The sequence below is a fragment of the Diadema antillarum genome, unplaced genomic scaffold, assembly GCF_040938485.1.
Source record: "Diadema antillarum isolate AM-2024a unplaced genomic scaffold, OU_Dant_1.0 seq00000103_RagTag, whole genome shotgun sequence".
Lineage (NCBI taxonomy): Eukaryota > Metazoa > Echinodermata > Echinoidea > Diadematoida > Diadematidae > Diadema > Diadema antillarum.
This window is the reverse complement of record NW_027271190.1, coordinates 1,559,170-1,577,616: the sequence shown is the minus strand read 5'-3', so window position 1 is coordinate 1,577,616 and position 18,447 is coordinate 1,559,170. Positions and strand designations below refer to the sequence as shown.

Genomic DNA, 18,447 nt, shown 5'->3' with positions numbered 1-18,447 from the left:
CGCATACAAATATTTTACCGTCGGACCAGTGCCAGTGTGCAGCATTGGTTTGGAACTAAGTGTAACCCTATGATGCAACTACAAATGTACTGTTCAAAATTTCCCTAAAGATGATCTGCAGGTGAGAGAAATGTGTCGGTTTGATTCAGACGAGATTCTGTCGATACAACATGGGAATCCTTTGCTCATTTTCTTTTTCGTCGTAACGAGTCCCAGTGTGCAAAATATATGGTGTGCACAGAGTCAGTTGCATTGATGTCGTTTGTACTCCCAAACATATCACGATGTCAAAATGTAATTTACTCACTTTCATAAACTTTCCTTCTCTCTCACTCGCTGTACACAGAGTCTGGAATTTCACGGGGTTATGCGATTCTTCTTCCAAGATGCCGATAAGTCCTCCAACTCAAAGTGTATCCGCGTCTCCAGCACTGCCACCGCCAGGGATGTCATTAACAGTCTCATTGAAAAGTTTCACCCTGATATGAGGATGCTCTCAATCCCCGACTATGCCCTCTATGAACTGCAGAGAGACCAAGGTGGGTAGCATTTGTTTGTTTGTTTGCTTGTTTTTTTGTTTTTGTTTGTTTGTTTGTTTGTTTGGTTGTTTTGTTTGTTTGTTTGTTTGTTTTTTTTTTTTTGGGGGGGGGGGGGAAGGGTTGAATATCCTTTGATTTTGGGCCAAAGACAACAATGGACTTGATGCTGTGTCAGGGCTACACCCCCTCCCCCCTAAATACTGATGAGTGATAAGGTTATAGTATTGAAAAGATTAGGGTTAGAGTTTTGAGTTAGGGTTAGGAGTAGGTTCAGGATTAGGATTAGGGTCAGGGGAAGGGTCCAGAATAATTGTCGGGGGGGGGGGGGGGGGAGGGGGTAATTGCCCTGGAACCACTGATGGACTTTACACTGAATCCCATGTCTGCAGGTACAGTGTAATTCTAAAAATTTTCCTATGCATAAATCGTTGCTAAGTTTTGCGAGGAGCCAAGATTCACAGTTCTATTCTACAGGACTTTGTAAATGTATGCAAAGGTGTTTACCTGATCACTGTATTGGATGCCAGGGGCAATTTGTGAAAGTTTCACACTGTAAAAAAGGCCGACAGCTGCAGTTTGCGAAAGTTCTCATGCCCCCAAAAGTTTCTGATTTTACAGTGGTCACGATAATATGAATGATAGTAGGGTTTTCGAATGATGATTTGAGTAGAAGTAAACTATAATAAAAATTTTGTTATAATAGTGACAATAATAATGATGATTATGATAATGAGGAAGCAAAATCGGGGCAAAAATCAGAAAAACTGAGTGATTTTGATTGGGTTTTTCGAGAAGATTACTTTATAAAATGCCTCGCAAATGGGGATAACTTCAGGCACCTCTCAAAGCTTTAAAGACAGTCTCCACTTTCTACATGAAATTCACAAATTGCTCAAAATCATGTCACATGCAAGAAACGTTTAAAAACAGACAGCAGGCACGCATCACGTGCGTGTGTCTATTTCGTTTTTTGTTTACTGAGTATTTGTGCAGTGAGTGGCCAATTTACGTATCGAGTGAAGAACCAAATGCAGTTAGCCTGAAGCTGGGGCTTGGCTCGCTACCAATGACTGCGACCTAATTGGCCGTAGTTATTACTTCATCATGGCGGCATGCAGCTCCAGGGATCGCCAATAATCAGTCCAATTTGGGAATACTCCGTGCGTCCATTTGGCTTACTCCATGCTGGTTCAAGCTCGGTCTTTTTTTTTTGTGGGGGGGGGGGGAGGTTGTCGACCTTGTCTGTGACTTAGCATCATGAGCAGTGCGGTTGTGATGGTCCCATGCAGACAGATAATATTCTTTGTGGAAAAAAAAAATGCTTCTTGAAATTAGGCTATGAATAGTAAAAGGAAATTCGGTCTTAGGAAATGGAAAAAAAAAATGTGATGACGATTTTTTTTTTTTGGGGGGGGGGAGGGGGGCAATGGGTAGGGGATAGGGGAAACAGTCAAAGGTTTTGTGTACATACATTGTAGTATACAATACGTACCTGTAATCTCTTACACAGTCTTCAGTCGCAGTTTCATTTCGAATGATTGGTGTGTTGAATTTATAGCACCGTTGATATTGATCGTAGTGATAGTGATGCAAATAACTGAACAGAGAAAAAGAATCATTGAATGTAGTTCATACAAATGACAAATATTAAAGTGCATCTTTCTTGTTTCACTCATTACATTTGTCTGCCAGAATTATTATTGAGAGGGGAAAAACAAAGCAAAATTGCAGTCTTCAGTAGTGAAGGGAGCAAAACAAAAGTGTAGCAGGCACATGGAATAAGGTGCTACATAACCATACAACCCATTCGGGGTACACGATGTCAGAGGCAATGGTAGCCATCGTGTAATTATGATATTTATTGGTCGGTGCACAGCTGGGTGTCCCATTTTCATTTGATACAACTATAAACTGTACACACAGCATGCACCAAAAAGAAGTACATGTATACAGAATTGGATGACCACTTGACCAAACAAACTTTTAGCAAGCTTTGGCTGCAGTCACTGACAGTTCATAGGCCTATACTTTATATGCTGTATAATTAGGGCGTCTAAATTTTTCACAGATAAGGACTTCCTGAATTTTTTTTTTTTTTTTTTTTGGTTGAATCCATGATTGTAGAGTACAGTAGCGAATCAAGATAGTGTGTACCTTGCGTTCATGTCAAGATCAAAGTTAATACTTTTTGCGTCTTGTAACATTCACGAAATTCAGGAAGCCACAAAATTTAAACCCCGCAAAATTTATGGTGTACAGCACCTTTTCCTGTGGATTTCCAAGGAACACAATTTGTATCTATTTCATGTACAGTGTATTTTAATATTGATATTTTGTAATAGTATTTCGTCATAGTATTCGTAGCATACTGATCTGTTTTGCTGTGACATTCAGAGATGTTACATTACAGAAATGCATGCACGAAATCTTATCCCACAAGGATTATCACATATTTCTCTTGAGCCACTCTGGCCTAAATATAAGATTCTTGTATAAATTCAACCACATGTACAAATTGTAGGTGCCTACTTTCCACTATAGGCCTGCATATCATGGTAATAGTGTGTACGGTCCGGTTAGGTATTCAACACACACACGAACACACTTGTATAGAATTATAATGTTTTCATCTGTCCTTGATTTTATGATATATGACATGCAGTGCCACACAAAAAGGACAATTTGATATCTGAAAGCAATTTGTGAAAGCATCAGTTAACCCTTTATGTGCCAGGGACTTTGGACAGTGTTTACAATGCTATGGGGTTTTATGTGCTAATCAGTACTCAAAGCACACCAAGGCTTATTAAAAGTAATGTACTGTACATGGCCTATTACATCCTTATATTACCAAGTATGTGAGCCTGGTTAAGAGGCAGTCCATGAGGTGTAATCCCATGCTTTCCATCTCATCTTGTCGGAGGACTCAAAACCGTCGCGTTCCTCCAAGTCTCCCCTAAACAAAAGGCGAGCCAAGGGCGAGTATTTTCGTTAGGGTCACGTGACGGGGGACATGTGATCCCACAAAGAAATGGGGTCTTGCTGAGAGACGGATGAAAGGTGAAATTTCATCCCCAGTCACCTTTCCGCACCGGAGCGGCTGTGGCGCGGCAGACAAAAAATGACACCTGTAGTCTTATAGAAGGAAACTTACACATTGTTCCAAATTTCTCCAGGAAATAATTTTGTGTGAGCAAATCATGTGGCAGCACTCATTATACACCAATTGGAGTTTGATAATGACCTTGTGGTTTCATATACCATGCTTCTAGAAAGTACATTTAAGCTGATGATAATTACTTTCATGTGTGTATGAGACCAAATTTTGTACCAGATATTACATTATTATAGAATGTCAAGTTCATATGTGTGTCTTTGCAAGACTACCGTGCCAGTTGTGTACATTCACTACCCAAAAGTAACATTTCTCTTTGACTAAAGAATGAAGTTTGACTATGCAGTTTTCATGGTAAAAAAAAAAAGAAAAAAGAAAACTAGCAGCAACTTCAATACACTGCGTCTTCGGGCCTACATTCAGAACAGAAAAAAGGTATCACTTACATTTATTATTCTAATATCAGGCCAAGTAAAAAAAGAAACCAGTTTCTCGTCCTCGCGCGCATCGATTTTGGCCGCCGCATCGATTTTTTTACTATTTACTATTTTCAAAATACCAAGAAATTCATAATTCTCGTCCCAGCCCGCTCCCCGCCCGCATCGAATTTCAGTTGCCGCATCGACTTTTTTGATATTTACTATTTTTTCGGCTGCCGAAAAAAAAAATATCGACAATTCACCTACCAATCGTGATTTCTCATTGCTAAATACGCCTTGCGTCCTCTACTTAGTGCAGCTGTAGCTTCTGTAGTGCGTATGTAATATAACGCATGCATTTCACACTGCGAGCTCGGCGGCAAGAAGGAATGACCCACAAAGCAGTCGAACTGTAGTTGGATGGGCGCGCGGCGGGCCTGGGCGCCCGGCTGTGATGTATATGTACAGCGCACTCGGTACGTCGTGAACGCGATAGCGGCAACATTTTTTTTTCGAACAATCGCTGATATTCCACGCATATTTCGCGCATTGTTCGTATTTGTTTCTCATATTTTAAGCGGATGAATTGTACTGTGCAAATGCTTGTGAGGATTGTATCGAGTTTGTATCTATACATTTTCATGTCATTGTGACTATGTGCATGTGTGTGCAGTGTCGGAAGGTATGGTGCCAGTGCAGTGGCCGTGCCGGCCGCGTATGCGTGTCTGTAGCTGTCAGGGTCCCCATCCCCCCCTGGTCTGTCAGCTGTCTGCACGCACGCATGAACACATTCGAATGTGTAGAGGCCCAAACACTCGCTCTGTAACGTTGCATCTGACGGCGATATACTAGTATTCTATTTTGAAGAGAATATGAATGCGCTTTTCCAGCAAATGTAGAATTATTAAATGGGTGTATCTACAAAATGAATAACTTTTCCACGGATTCTGGTTTGTCTCGTATTTCTGCGGGATACTTTTCTTTACGATGTAAATTCATGGACACGGCCGTGAGTCGAATCACCTGTACTTATATAGTGTGATTGAATCATTCATCATCCAAATGATGAGTGATTATCAAATGTCTTTTTAGAACATGAAGAAACATCTTTAAATGTTTAATGCTATAATGCCATATCAGTATCATTTTGACATTCATGTACCAGTCAGTTTCCAGTTGAATGTGCTACAATTGTACTGTGAAGAGATGCAGATAGGCCTACAGCGCAGCTGTGTGGACACAAAAAAGTCACAAACACCAATGATAAATAAAGCAGTGTTTTGAATATCAAGGAATTTATTTCAGTCGTACATTTGTTGATAGAGTGTTTTATACCTGTTTCAATTAATAGCACAATACATCAGAATTGCAAGTACACTGGTATCAGAAATGCCATTACAACACTAAATACCAGTATTACGATGGTCATTTTCCCTTGACATCTGTAGTGGAAAGGAAAAGCAAATGTATTTCTGCATGCATGAAGTTTCATTTCAAGTATGGTACATATTTATATCTATTTGTTTGAAAATGCACAGAGTGCTGGCAAGACATACACTTGGGACCTGGTCTCTCATAACACAGCTACCGCATACCAGAGTGATATTTCATTTCATAAATTGGATATAGAAAATAGTAAAGCCCTCTCTCGTTACCTTTCTCAGAATTACCGGACGAGAAACACATGTTACTTTCATTTTGACAATCCTCGAAAAAATAGTAAGATATCAAATAGTAAGGACCTCCCTCATCGCCTTGCTCAAAAAACCCGGACGAGAAACTACTTTCTTTTTTTACTTGGCCTCAAAGTTACATTGTTAGTTGTTACTTGATTCTTTTCATGAAAATTTTGATGCCAAAATGTTGATTGCAAGTAACTCATTGCTGAAGAAAAAAAGTTTGCTTTCAGTTTTATGAAATGATATTGATTACTCTTTTACATCATGTCTGACTTTGTGGAGAAAGTTTGATAATTTTAACTGAGATGAAATATCCCATTTAATTTTTCACTAAGTGTAGTGGACAAGTTCTCACAGCTGGGAACACTGTTTCTGTGTACAGTACTGCTATCAAGAGCAATACACTGTATGATGTACGAGAAGGAGAAAAGAAACAAGCTTGCAACAAGTATCTCATTTAAAGAGCTTGGTTCTTGTCCCCAGCACCTGTTTATTCGAAGTGAAATATGCCCTTACAGTTTATCAGTGCTTGCCCATAGCTGGCAGTAACCTTGTAGTGACCTCTAGATCCCTGTAAGGTCATAGAGATGGTATGTCTGACCAGATATACTGCAGAGAGCGTGGGAACGTCCCAGTCACTCCGTAGAACTTCCCCTAGAGTAAGAAATCGGGGAAAATGTTACTTCTGTGGTGCACTGACACTGTACACCATGATAGTAAACACAGTACAGGTTGTATTGTAGTAGGGAAAACCATCACTCAGAGAAAATGTGGCTAAGCATCAACCAGATATTAGATTTTACAAAGCTGTGAATAAAATATCAATAGCATACTTATGTGGAAGATTGAAAGTAATGAAGGTTTTGATGAGCTTAACACCTTACAGTTGTATAAGTGAAAATAGTTGAATTAATTTTCATAATAGACATGAACATGTTCATTTCAATAGAATTTTTATGACTTTATGGCAGGTCCAGTCATAAGTAGAGAATTATATCAAAATTCTTCTTGCTTGTGCCGTAATGTTCATCATCTTCCTCTTTTTCTTTTTCTTTTTTTTTTTGTACTGGCAAAGAATTTCAGCCTACATGTATTTTATGTGAACAGAAATTTTTCAGAGATTTCTGTGCTTGTGTTTAATGCCAGTTTCTGAACATTACAAATATTTTCCTATTCTAATAAGAGAGGGAAAAAAGCAATGAAGGGCAACACATTGATGTCACCATTCAATATGTTACTTTTTTTATTTTATATAGGATTACAGTATACAAAATGGTATTGTGCTACATGTACATGTAAAATTTATGATTAGCTACAGTACAATAGTTACTGTATACTGCATCTAAAGGATTTACCTGTACGAAGAATCCTTAGCGTGAATTTGAACATTGTTGAAGGAGTCCTTACAACTAGCCCTATCTGCCCTTGGCCATGGCCCCACCCTGCCTGAACCACAACCCCACCTTCAATTGTACCCTGGTGCCAAGCCACACTCTTTTTTAGCAATGCCCCTCAATTGCAGAGTATGAGGGCCTCCCCATGATAAACTAGGCCTACTGTATTGGGGTCTTCCATTTGATCTTCTAGTATTTATAGAGGATGAGTCTGGGTTGACTGTGGCATGTAAAACATGAACTGTAGTTTACGGGCCTGCATGTACAACACGTACATTTTGCAAGATTGATTGGTAAGAGATAAAAAGGTGATAAGAAATTTGCAGCCTGTGGAAAGGTGACATACTTGACATCTAGCCATTTTGCTGGGGCTGTATGTGGCGATAAATTCTAGAATTGGATGTGAACTGCTTGGATAGCAGTTCTGGATATGGGTGATATGCGCATGAGTACCTACAACTGTACAGTATGGAAACTGAAATGGTGCATGTACATTGTATACAGTATGCTCATACAGAGGTTAGCATGTTTTTTCATGAAACTTGCGATTATTTATGTAGAAAATTCATAATGTGACAAAGTGATGGAGAAAAATTTAAGATATTAGTCTCGGATATTGAAAGATTGTTAAAAATTGTATAATTAATAGTGAAGAAAATGTTGGTCAATACTGCATTTTGCTCTATTTTGACAGTAATTCTTGATGTCAATTAAAGGACTTTCACATACACATTGTACAGTGTAGCTGTGTCTATCAAAGTTTTATAATGCTCTTCTATAGTGTAAAGTAGGCCTACATTTCCCTTTTATGACCCAAATTTTGTGCAATGATGCACTGCCTGCATTTTGCCTGTATAATTAGTTTCATGCAGCCCAATTTTATATTTTACTTCTCCAACACACTATGACTCGATGAGTTTGCATGCTGCAACTGCCCAGAAACAACATTGAACTGCAGTGTAAGATGCTGATCTAGAAGTACTGTAACATCACTCGCAGTGTGGGAAATACCACCAACAATTTCATACAATATTTTTGGCTCATTACAATTCTGTTTCTCTGTCATACAACCATGTACTGTAAAACGATTGTTCACATGCTTTTAATTTCACGAATTTCGTGAGCAGCAACATTCGCGAAATTAAAATGCACACGAAAGTTCTTACCTGTAGACACAATATGCATTTGATGCCAGCGGCAAGTCACGAAAGTTTCATGCTGCGAGAAAGGCAGTCGGCTCCAATTCACGAACTTTTCATGCCGCGAATATATCGTGTTTTACAGTATGTTTATTTCATTTATCCACACTCCATTAGATGACCGCAAGCTGCAGGATGAGGAAAGACCACTGTACGTCCAGCTCAACTGGACAAAAGACTTGAAGGAGGGACGCTTTCTCCTGAGACAGGTCAATGACCCCACAAAGGTACAGGATTCTGAAAGTCACAAATATTGTACTATACACGTTCATGTATGGAAAAAAAAAAAGGAGGGCAGCATTGATTTGTGTATCCATGGGGATGTGGAGGTATGTGTATAATGTGGATGTGTTTTTGTGTGAATAAGTTCTTGTGATGGGAATGTGAGTGGATGAATGTTGCACGTATTATGTAAATTTACTCAATAATTCCCACTTCTTCCTATCTTAAATCTGGCTGTAATATTGATGGCACAAGTTGTCAGCAGTCACCCTTTAACAATAAAGAAAGCTGCAATGAAAGGAAAAAAAACAAAAATCTTAAATTGCAAATAAAGCCAATGTCCTACTATTCTGTCCTCTGCAAATTTTGTGGATATTGTGGGAGGCATTGTGTCGAAGGACAAGGACAATACAAACCTCCAATATTTCCATGCAAGGACAGTTGGCTGCTCATTGTACAGAAGCGCCATGCTGTGAGAACAATCCTGTACCAGCCTAGATGCCAAGGAGATACAACACACCATCAAAGCCGTATCAATTCTGAGTCCCTGCAATAATTGTCAATAAATGATACAAACTCTTTCTGCATTTCTATTGTGGATCACTCCCCCCCCCCCCCGATACAATTTGAACTTTTAACACATACATTTGTACAGTAGGCCCCTACTCACATACTGAGGTGGGTGTGTGTTTTTGAAAGGGGAAAAAAAATACTTTCCATTAAAAAAAAAGAAAAAATATTTCACCTTGTGTTCTTATTTTCTAAGTGTCTGTTCTCAAAGTATGAGAGATGGACAAAATTTTTTTTTTTTTAATAATTTTGCTCCAGTGTAGTTCCAATCTGTTGAGCCACATGGTTGGCATTTTTGCAGACTCATTTCATTTCAGTCTTGGTAGATTATTTTTCTTTGTAACTTTGGCTATTCGATATCAAGTCTTTTTTAATACAGGGGAAACTCGGTATAACGAACACTGCTATAACGAGATATCGGTTATTAAGAGGAAATTTTCCCGGTCCCAAATTTCCTTCCACACAAGTCTATGTAAAATGCTACTCTTATAGCGAGATCGGCTATAACGAAATAACTGCTATAACGAGATAAATTTTGTGACTTCCAAACAAAGAAAAACATAGCCAATCAAACCTGTTATAGCGAGGTAAAGCAAAATGTCCTCGGGTAAAGCTTTACTTCGCCTGTGCTATCACCTTCCGAGATTGTAAAGCTCGATGCGCCAAAAACTGTCTTGTATACACATATTTTCTTCGGTGCACTCCAGCTAGCACCGCATGTTGTACGTGTATGTGTGTGTGTGCGCGCACACTTGTATGCAGAAAAGGTGGGACGGCCATTATGACATGACATTATGACATGACATCATCATGACGTTTAGCAGGTGTGAGGCAATCTGATGCTGTGATTGGCTTTCTACGTAGGGAATTCCCCATCTTCACACACACGCAGTCATAATGTACATACAGAATGTGTCACATACACACACAGCATTGTGCAGACCATACCATATATATTCCACACACCCATACCATAACCACATACTAATCCACAGACGATCTTGACACAATCGCAAGCTATATAATTTACAGATTCAAACATCTACAATTAATAAAAAACACATTCTTGATATTGGATTTCATTGGCGAAAAACATCTTACCCATAAGGTGAGTAATTCCCTCACACACATTATCAAGTTATCAGTATTGATTGAAAGATGATGGGTAGTCCCACATGTGCAAATTAATGTCTTTATGTTATGCTTTCTTTTATGCCTACTGATATAACGAGATATCGGCTATAACGAGGAAAATGACTCGGTCCCGACCATCTCGTTATATCGAGTTTCCACTGTACTCATCTTTCTCTATCAAAACAAAAACAAAAACACTTCAAACATCTTCAGTGTTTTACAAGCCAATTGCAAATTATAATCACAGAATGCGTGCTGGAATCATACATTTTTCAGTGATTTGTTACATGGAAAAAAAGAAGACGAAAAAAATAACACTGAAAATTGCTATTGCCTGTTCACCGGAAATGCATTCATAGAGCAGTAAAGACGAACAATCAGAATATTTACAGAGATGTGAGTATTTAAAGATGCTGTGGATTAGTTTGTTTCGTATTATTGAGGGCAAAAGTTCACCATTCAGTTAAATAGGGCAAATTTCCAATATAATCCCTGATGGCCTAGGAATGCACGCCAGACATATGTCTCTATAGAAAACTACAAGAAAACAATAAGTGCATTCATGTGTACACCTGGATTATTCTTGTGACAGATGATTTCCAGTCACAATACAAAATTTGTAAATAAGTGCCATTTTGACCCATATTTCACCTTCAGCCTGGCCAGAAGCTAAGAATTTGACTGTCTTGTTTATTGGAATTTTTCATCTTCTCTTTTTTTTTTTTTGTCTATTTCAGTCGGCTTTATCAAATGGAGTTCAGCAGTTCATGTTTCAATAGACCTGAACACACTTTGCAATGTGGTATCTAATTTTCAAGGTATCAATCACTCTACAATTTGCCTGGAATTATTTAGTCCAGGTCTTTGCAGAGATTCAGTGTGATCATGCAGTTTAACGATAGTCTGGACTCTTTGTTGTAGTAACTTGTACATGATTGTAGGCACCTACATGTACATGTGCAATCCATGTGTAGTTTTCTTTCAGGAAAAAGTTTCCCTATAATACACCATGCCAAAAAGTGGGAAATGGATGTTCTCACAAATCAAATAAAAACAGTCTTGACTCTACTACCACTGACAGATGTCCTCTAGAACACCATATTATTGTTTCCCTTACTGCAGTAACATTTAGACAATAGCTTGTTATTGTCTAAATGTTGTTAGAACATTTAAAGGCATTATTTATCATTTGCAGATGAAGCAAAAATGCAGCTTAAGTGCTTCAGAATAGTTCAGAATAGTTCTGAAAAGTTAATCAGTATGAACAGTGTTAAGTATTGTTAAATATACAAATTGTGAACTATAGGTATAATAATATTGTCTCTAGACTAAACCGTCTACAGTTATGGTTTAGTGAGAAAAATAGTGATATCTCCTTATATTTTAGGCTTCATTGCAAAAAAAAAGAGAAAAACTATGGTAGGATGTTTTGTTATACAACTGACCTACGCATATCATATGCATCAAATGTGATAATTCAAACATTTTTTAAATCATTGCTCCCAAAGGTCACTAAACAGGACCTTTAAGCTTCACTGTATCTGTCTGTGCATACAATGCCAAAACAGGTACTGAAGAGCTACCTTCTTATGATAATATTTCTGTTTCAGGGGGAGGATTAAAGATATATGTACATGTACTTACGGTAGGAAGACTCTCCAATACTTCCTACACTACAAATGTATATGAATTCAATAGGGGTGTGAGTTGATGACCTTCTAGTCAATAATGCCTTTACTGCTTAGAGTGGGTGTATGGCAAACAGACAGCTCATTCTACAATGGATGACACACACACACACACACACGCCACTAGTAAGTAAATATTGGGGGGGGGTGGAGTAAAATACCACCACTTTGGTATCAGAAGTTCTCTGGAGGCTGGAAATAGATACAGTGTATGTTGCAAGTGCCAACTAGAATTCCTAGTTTGGTCAGTTTGATTGGTTAGCTTTATTATTTATTTTTTTTTTTTTGGCGTATTATGACCGGCATTTAAAGTGTAGTAGGATTTAAAACGTAATGCCACATCATCCCATGACTCTCCACAGGAAGTTTATTTCATCTTTATACTAATTGAAGAACTTTATAGTAATTTAGTGTCTTTCTGTACAAAATTCTAAAACAGCCATAGAAAAGCACTATCATGCTTCAAATGTTCTCTTGATGTATCCAGTCTTCAAGTTTAGTATTGCAATTTTACATCAAGATGTGTGACACTTGTTCTTTTTTTTTCACCTTTTGTGATCCAGGAGAAACAAAAAAGTATGGAATGGATTAGAGGAAACTTAGAAAGCTGCACTGAATCTTTGTTTTTAATAGCGATAAAGTTACTTCTAAGGGCCAAACGCATGTTTTCTAATTCTGGTGATACAGAATAATCAAACAACTGTAGTTTACGCAACCACAGTATTTCAAACAGTGCATTTCTGACATTGCAGTACTACACTACTCTCCAACATTCTAGACATATGACAGGTCTAATGACGTGGGATAATTTGGTTTTAATGAGCCAATTATGCCCCAATGAACACCCAACTATCCAAGCGATGATCAACCACTTAATACTTGATGAAACGATTCCTGTGCTCCCGTGGCTTGGTGGAGGTCTGTTCCTAATAGCCAAACCCCTTTGACAGCTGGGGGATTAGCACCCACCCAGCCGAATTTCCACCACATCCTAACCCCTCCCATCTTTTTCTGCATGGCTACAGATCACAAGGAATGTCAGGACAAAGCTAAGCTACTATTCAGATTGGTATTGAATCCATCAATGGTCCTTTGTAAGCCTTCTCGATGTTAAAAAAAAAAATTGTGATCTGTATTTTTTCCCTACTGACATGTACATGACAACATGTACATCCTCTGCTCTTAGTAGAGCAATAAGAACTGATTACTTGGCAAACATTTATGCAGTTTAACTTTCGAAGACTGCACGAGACACCTCCTTGTACATGCCATGCATTGCACGGACTTGCGCTTTAAATATAGGAATACAAGTGTGTGCCTTCGAGATACTCTTCATTTTTATGAACCATGTTCAAATCCCCTCTCTTCTATAAACTCACTTTTAAATTCTACAGATATCTCAAACCAAACATAATTGTGGTGATCATGCCTTTTCATACATGGGCCCAATACTTTAGAATAACCTTGTATCTCCAGGACAAGCACCTTCAATATTGATGTTTACAAGTTGAACGAAAAAAATCTATCTCTTTAATTTGCACTGATAATATTCAAATATAAAATTATTGTTTTATGTTCTTTTTTATGATCTTATTATGATATATTATTTTGAAACATAACATATCCTATTTAACTATCTGATTTCCACAGCACCATGAGTATCATTTTTTTGATAGGTAGAATGAGCACTTTATAAGAGTTCGTTATCATGAAAGTGTCTTCATTTTTTTCAGCCCCCCCCCCCCCCCCCCACACACACACACACAAATCATGTTTTGGAAATGTGTCTTCGAAAGTACTTTTGTATACAAAGTTTTGGTACACTGTAAAGTAGAAATCAAAGAATATCATGGAATAGGGTGAATTGATTATTGAAAGATAAGAAGTATTTCAAGTCATACAATGTCTTTTTTTCCATCAAAAGAAAATGGCACACATGTTTTTACAAGAATATCATGCCAAAAACGGTCAAAAACAAGCAAAACAAAAACACCGAGACCCTATTTATTAAATGCTGTTAAATGAAAGCAATGTGTCATGGTCTTCAATATAACAAAAACAAAGTACAAGTTTCCCCATATACAGAGTACTTTTGAATTCTAGGGACAAGTTGACTGGTAGATTTTCTTCTTATAGTTTTTAAGCCAAACATTTGTCGAGGAAAGTGGACTTTATTCCTGCGTTTTTGCTTCTGTTTGCCTATGCCGGAGTCATGGGTGATGGGTGTAGAATTGTCCCAGTGTTTAGTACACTATGTTCAAAGTCCAAATGAGACAGAGCAAGGGTGTGTGTACTATCCTTGCAGCAGTCACTGTCTACACACAATGTTTACGTACGAATTTTAAAGATAAATGGCCCTTCTGTCTCATAGTATAATCATCAGCCACATAATATGAAATACTTGATAAACTTTGAATGGTTTTGACATAAAGTAAGGCAAAACAAAAGAAAGAGTCTTGTCGATCTCAAACAGTTTGTTTTTGCTTTGTTAGTGCCTGAGGCATAATCCATGGACTAATCCAGCCTTCATAAGATTGATTGTAGAAAAATACCATGTTGAGTGTAATTTATCTGTGTTTTATTTGTTTTTCATTCTGTCTATTTTAGACTGAATTTATCTGCCTATTTGTTTGCGTGTGAGGAATGCTATAAAACTCTGTTTCAATAGTGAATAGTTCTTGAAATAAAAAGAAAATCCCTTTTTATTTTTTTCTTCAAGAAACCAGAAAAGATATTTTCCCAATGCGACTACTTTAATTGCTTAAATACCAAATGTAGGGTGGAAGATTATAGTTAATGTGCAAGTGGGATTGTAATGCACCTGCTGTACTTACTTTGTATTACACTGATATAGCACTTAGTAATTCATTTTAACAAGTTTCATTAGATTTGTGGTGAATTTTTCCTGTTTACCTGTATTAAGATTCAGAAATTACAAAATAGAAAAGGGCAGACACAGTACATTATTACTCGTTCAAGAAGTCTGTAGATACATAATTATCAGGAAAAACAAAGTATTGTAGTTTACAAGGCCTTGTTCTTTTCTTTTCTTTTTCTTTTCTTCAATTTTCCATTCCATGTCATTCTATATGTTGAATTTACATGAATAGAAATAACACACTAATCAGTTGAGAGGACTTGGCTTGTTCACAGCAGAAGTATTCCATACCTTGAAGAAGAGGTAATTATGGGTGGGGTGCAATCTGGGGCTTAGTCACCTGTTGCTTTGGTTTTATTTTGGGCTTGATGACTGTTACAATTACAGTCCTCCCACACATGTCTCCATTAATTCAGATGGTCATCTGCTCTGTGATTGTAGCATCACTCTTGGTTAGGAATTGTTTTCAGGTACTGGCATCGTAGTGTATTGTAAACTTAGCATTTTGGATGGAAACATTGGAAAATCAGGAAGGGAAATGTGTTAGTCTTACTGTTCTGTGCTACCAGAAATAAGCATTTCACTTTCATCCATTGCTTGTATAGACATTCATAAGCTACCTGAACAAAGCAGTACACATTTGTGTTGTTGAAGTACATAGTGTTGCAGATGTTGTAACATACTTGTAGGCCTACATGTTAAAGAGTATTATACCATTATCAAAGCTGGCAGTCAATGACAAAGCACAGTTTGTAGTTTTTGTGTTGTGGAAACTGCATGTCTCATGGCACTGATTCTGCAATGCTATGTTTGAATTCTTTTCCTGTAATCATCGTTCAGCTGACGGCAGTAAAACTCTATTATCTCAATTTTTGTTCGGTTTCTCTCCATCCATGGACACAAAAGACTTTGTGACACAGACAGGTTCATTGCATCAGGTGTGCACCCGTTGTTGACCTTTGACCCTATATCACTGCCAGTGAATGCTTGTCAAAGCCACGCAGCATAATGCAATCAGATTTCCAAAGCTCAAGGTACAATACTGCTGTTGTGTATCACTAGTTGTGTTTCTCTCTTTCCCCATGCCTGATGTTTTCATCGAGATGGGAAACAAAATAGTAAATATGGCAGCTATTGTCAAGAGCACATAGGGTTTGTGATCCCAGGCACTGATCTTTTGACAAAGTGCATTGGCGTAGATGAAGCAGCCAGTCGAAAGAGAGATCGTTCCAAGTCGCACAAGTCCGAGTTTGGAGTGATCGATGACGATTGTACTTGCATGCCATGACCCACAAATTGACACTGAAGTACAGTCTGTAGTTTTGCATTGTGTGAAATTCCTCAGTCTGCAGTTGCACATACATGTATATTGTGTAGAATTATTCTGTTTGGAGTAATCATGTGTGTTTGGGTGTGTGTATGTGTGTTTGCACTTGTGTGTGACTGTTTTATGCAGGAAGTAACTATGAGAAAAATGCATGCTCAGATTTCTTTGTACTATATCTCCTTGATTGAAGATTCTTATCCAAATGAGAGCCATATAGCATAAAATATCAAATGTTTCCAAGGATTGCCTGATTGTATAGCGATGCTAGTCAACATTGTCTCTCTCTCTCCATTAGTTCTACTTTTTCTGCCTATCTCTCTTCACCTATCCCTTTGCCTTTTCTCTATCAAAACAGACCTGATAAGGTCTACCAACAATTCTTTTCAATTGGTGGTAGCTGGTTTGACTCACAAATACAAACTTGTGTAGGCCTGCATGTAGTACCAAGCAAGGTACAATGTATGTACACTTGTGGCCTACAGAAAAAAAGAAGTCAAGAAAATCAATGTGTAATATTCTCTTCGTATCTCTGTCTGTGTCTTTATTTCTTTCAAAATGTCTGTGCCACAAGATTTATTACCAGATAAAGATTCTCTCGAAAAGTTTTGGGCCATGAGGTTTGAGGTCAAATGTCAGGTGAAAATGCCAATATTACTTTTTTTTTTCTCTATATCTCGTTCTCCCTTGCAGTTGGAATTTTACAACAGAGATGCTGTGGATCAGAACTTTGAGAAGAACTCCTCCAAGCGTCTCTCCAAGCGAGAAAAGAGGGAACTGAAGAAAGAGAGGAAAGCTGCTCAGCTGAAGGTGAGAAGTCACATAGAATTTGGAGTTCTGTGACTGGTATTAGCCCCATGGAGGTGGCCAGAATCTTTAACTTACAATGTGTAAAGTAATGGTATAGTTTTGGTGGAGATTTAAATTTAGATTTTCATTTTTTGTGAGGTAATTAGAAACCACTTGTGTGACATATTAAAGAGCATATGATTCTAAAGAGAAATTTAGAAGTTTATTAGATGAAAATCGGCTTTGAAATGGCTTAGATTTACTATCCAAAAACAAAGGAAAACAAAGTGGTGCTTAGGGAAGATGAGTCCCATCTTTTGTATTGACCTGTCTGTTTTTGGATATCTCAGCCATTTTAGAACCGATTATCATCAAATAAACTTTCAATTTCTTTTAGAATTGTACGCTCTATGATATCTAGTAATATCACATCTACAATTTAAGTGGTTTCTAATTATCTCACAAAGAGTTAAAACCTGAATCCCCATCTGGACCAAAACTATACCATTTCTTTAAGCAGAGATACATTCGTAACTACTGGGAAATGACCTTTGAGCCCATGTAAACTTTTCAGATGCCAGCTTTGCTGCATTTTAAGAATTAGACATGCTACATGTGTAGAGAATGTTATACCAAAGGAATGAAATGCACATACAAGTTTTGTAGTATAGAAGTATTGACAAATATAAAGTCTCAATTGTGGTTTAGTGTATCTTGTTGGTCATGTTGATATTGTCTGTGAATTCTCTCTCTGCTCATGCATTTAAACTTTCATGGATAAAGTAGCCATTGCAGTTCGTTGTATCCATCGTTTTATACAATATGTCGTTGTTGTTTTTTAATCCAAGAAGGGAGAAAATTAAAAAGTTCTGCATGAATGATTTTCTGTCTTTGTCACATGTAAATAGTGAAAACCGTTTTTGATCTGTCTTATACTGAAAGGGTGAAACCAAGGCATATGATGCCCTCGCAAAGTCAAACTTCACACGCACCATCTCTAACCCGGAGAATGTTCTACGACGCAAGAGGCAGCAGAAACAGGACCAGCTTGAGAAATACAAGAACCGTCCTCTGTCTGGTAAGAGCACTGTACTATGGGGCCATTCACACTGTGAATGAAATACCTTGTGAAATACCTCGTGAAAAACTGTGGTAGTTAGGGGGAGGGGTGGGTAAAGCAAACTGGTCTATTTCCATCCTTGATTTGAATATTCAGCCTAAGAATAGGATACCTTTGTTTAAAAAAATATATATTATTCTGGTAAGCTACATTAAAGTATAAGTCATAATGGTTTAAAAAAAACAATTACAAGAAAACTTCAAGGGACAGGTATATTCTGCATTCTGGGGGCATTTCATGAAGTGTTTTGGTCGGATATTTTTCTGACAAACTGTTACAAGCTACTGAAATCCTTGCATCTGATTGGCTGAGAGCAAATTGGTCTGACAACTTTGTCGGACAAAATGCTTCATGAAATGCCCCCCAGGTCAATTTCC

General features: G+C 37.8%; 1 protein-coding gene across 1 annotated transcript in view; it reads left to right on the top strand.

Annotated features, from left to right (window-relative positions):
* Positions 1 to 18,447, top strand: part of LOC139726906 (uncharacterized) — a 65,472-nt gene that overhangs the window by 12,890 nt on the left and 34,135 nt on the right. Inside the window, exons 2-5 of the mRNA XM_071637899.1 lie at positions 347 to 539; positions 8,463 to 8,572; positions 16,855 to 16,971; positions 17,893 to 18,028. Coding sequence (XP_071494000.1) covers positions 347 to 539; positions 8,463 to 8,572; positions 16,855 to 16,971; positions 17,893 to 18,028 — 556 coding nt within the window. The remainder of the gene's footprint in view (positions 1 to 346; positions 540 to 8,462; positions 8,573 to 16,854; positions 16,972 to 17,892; positions 18,029 to 18,447) is intronic.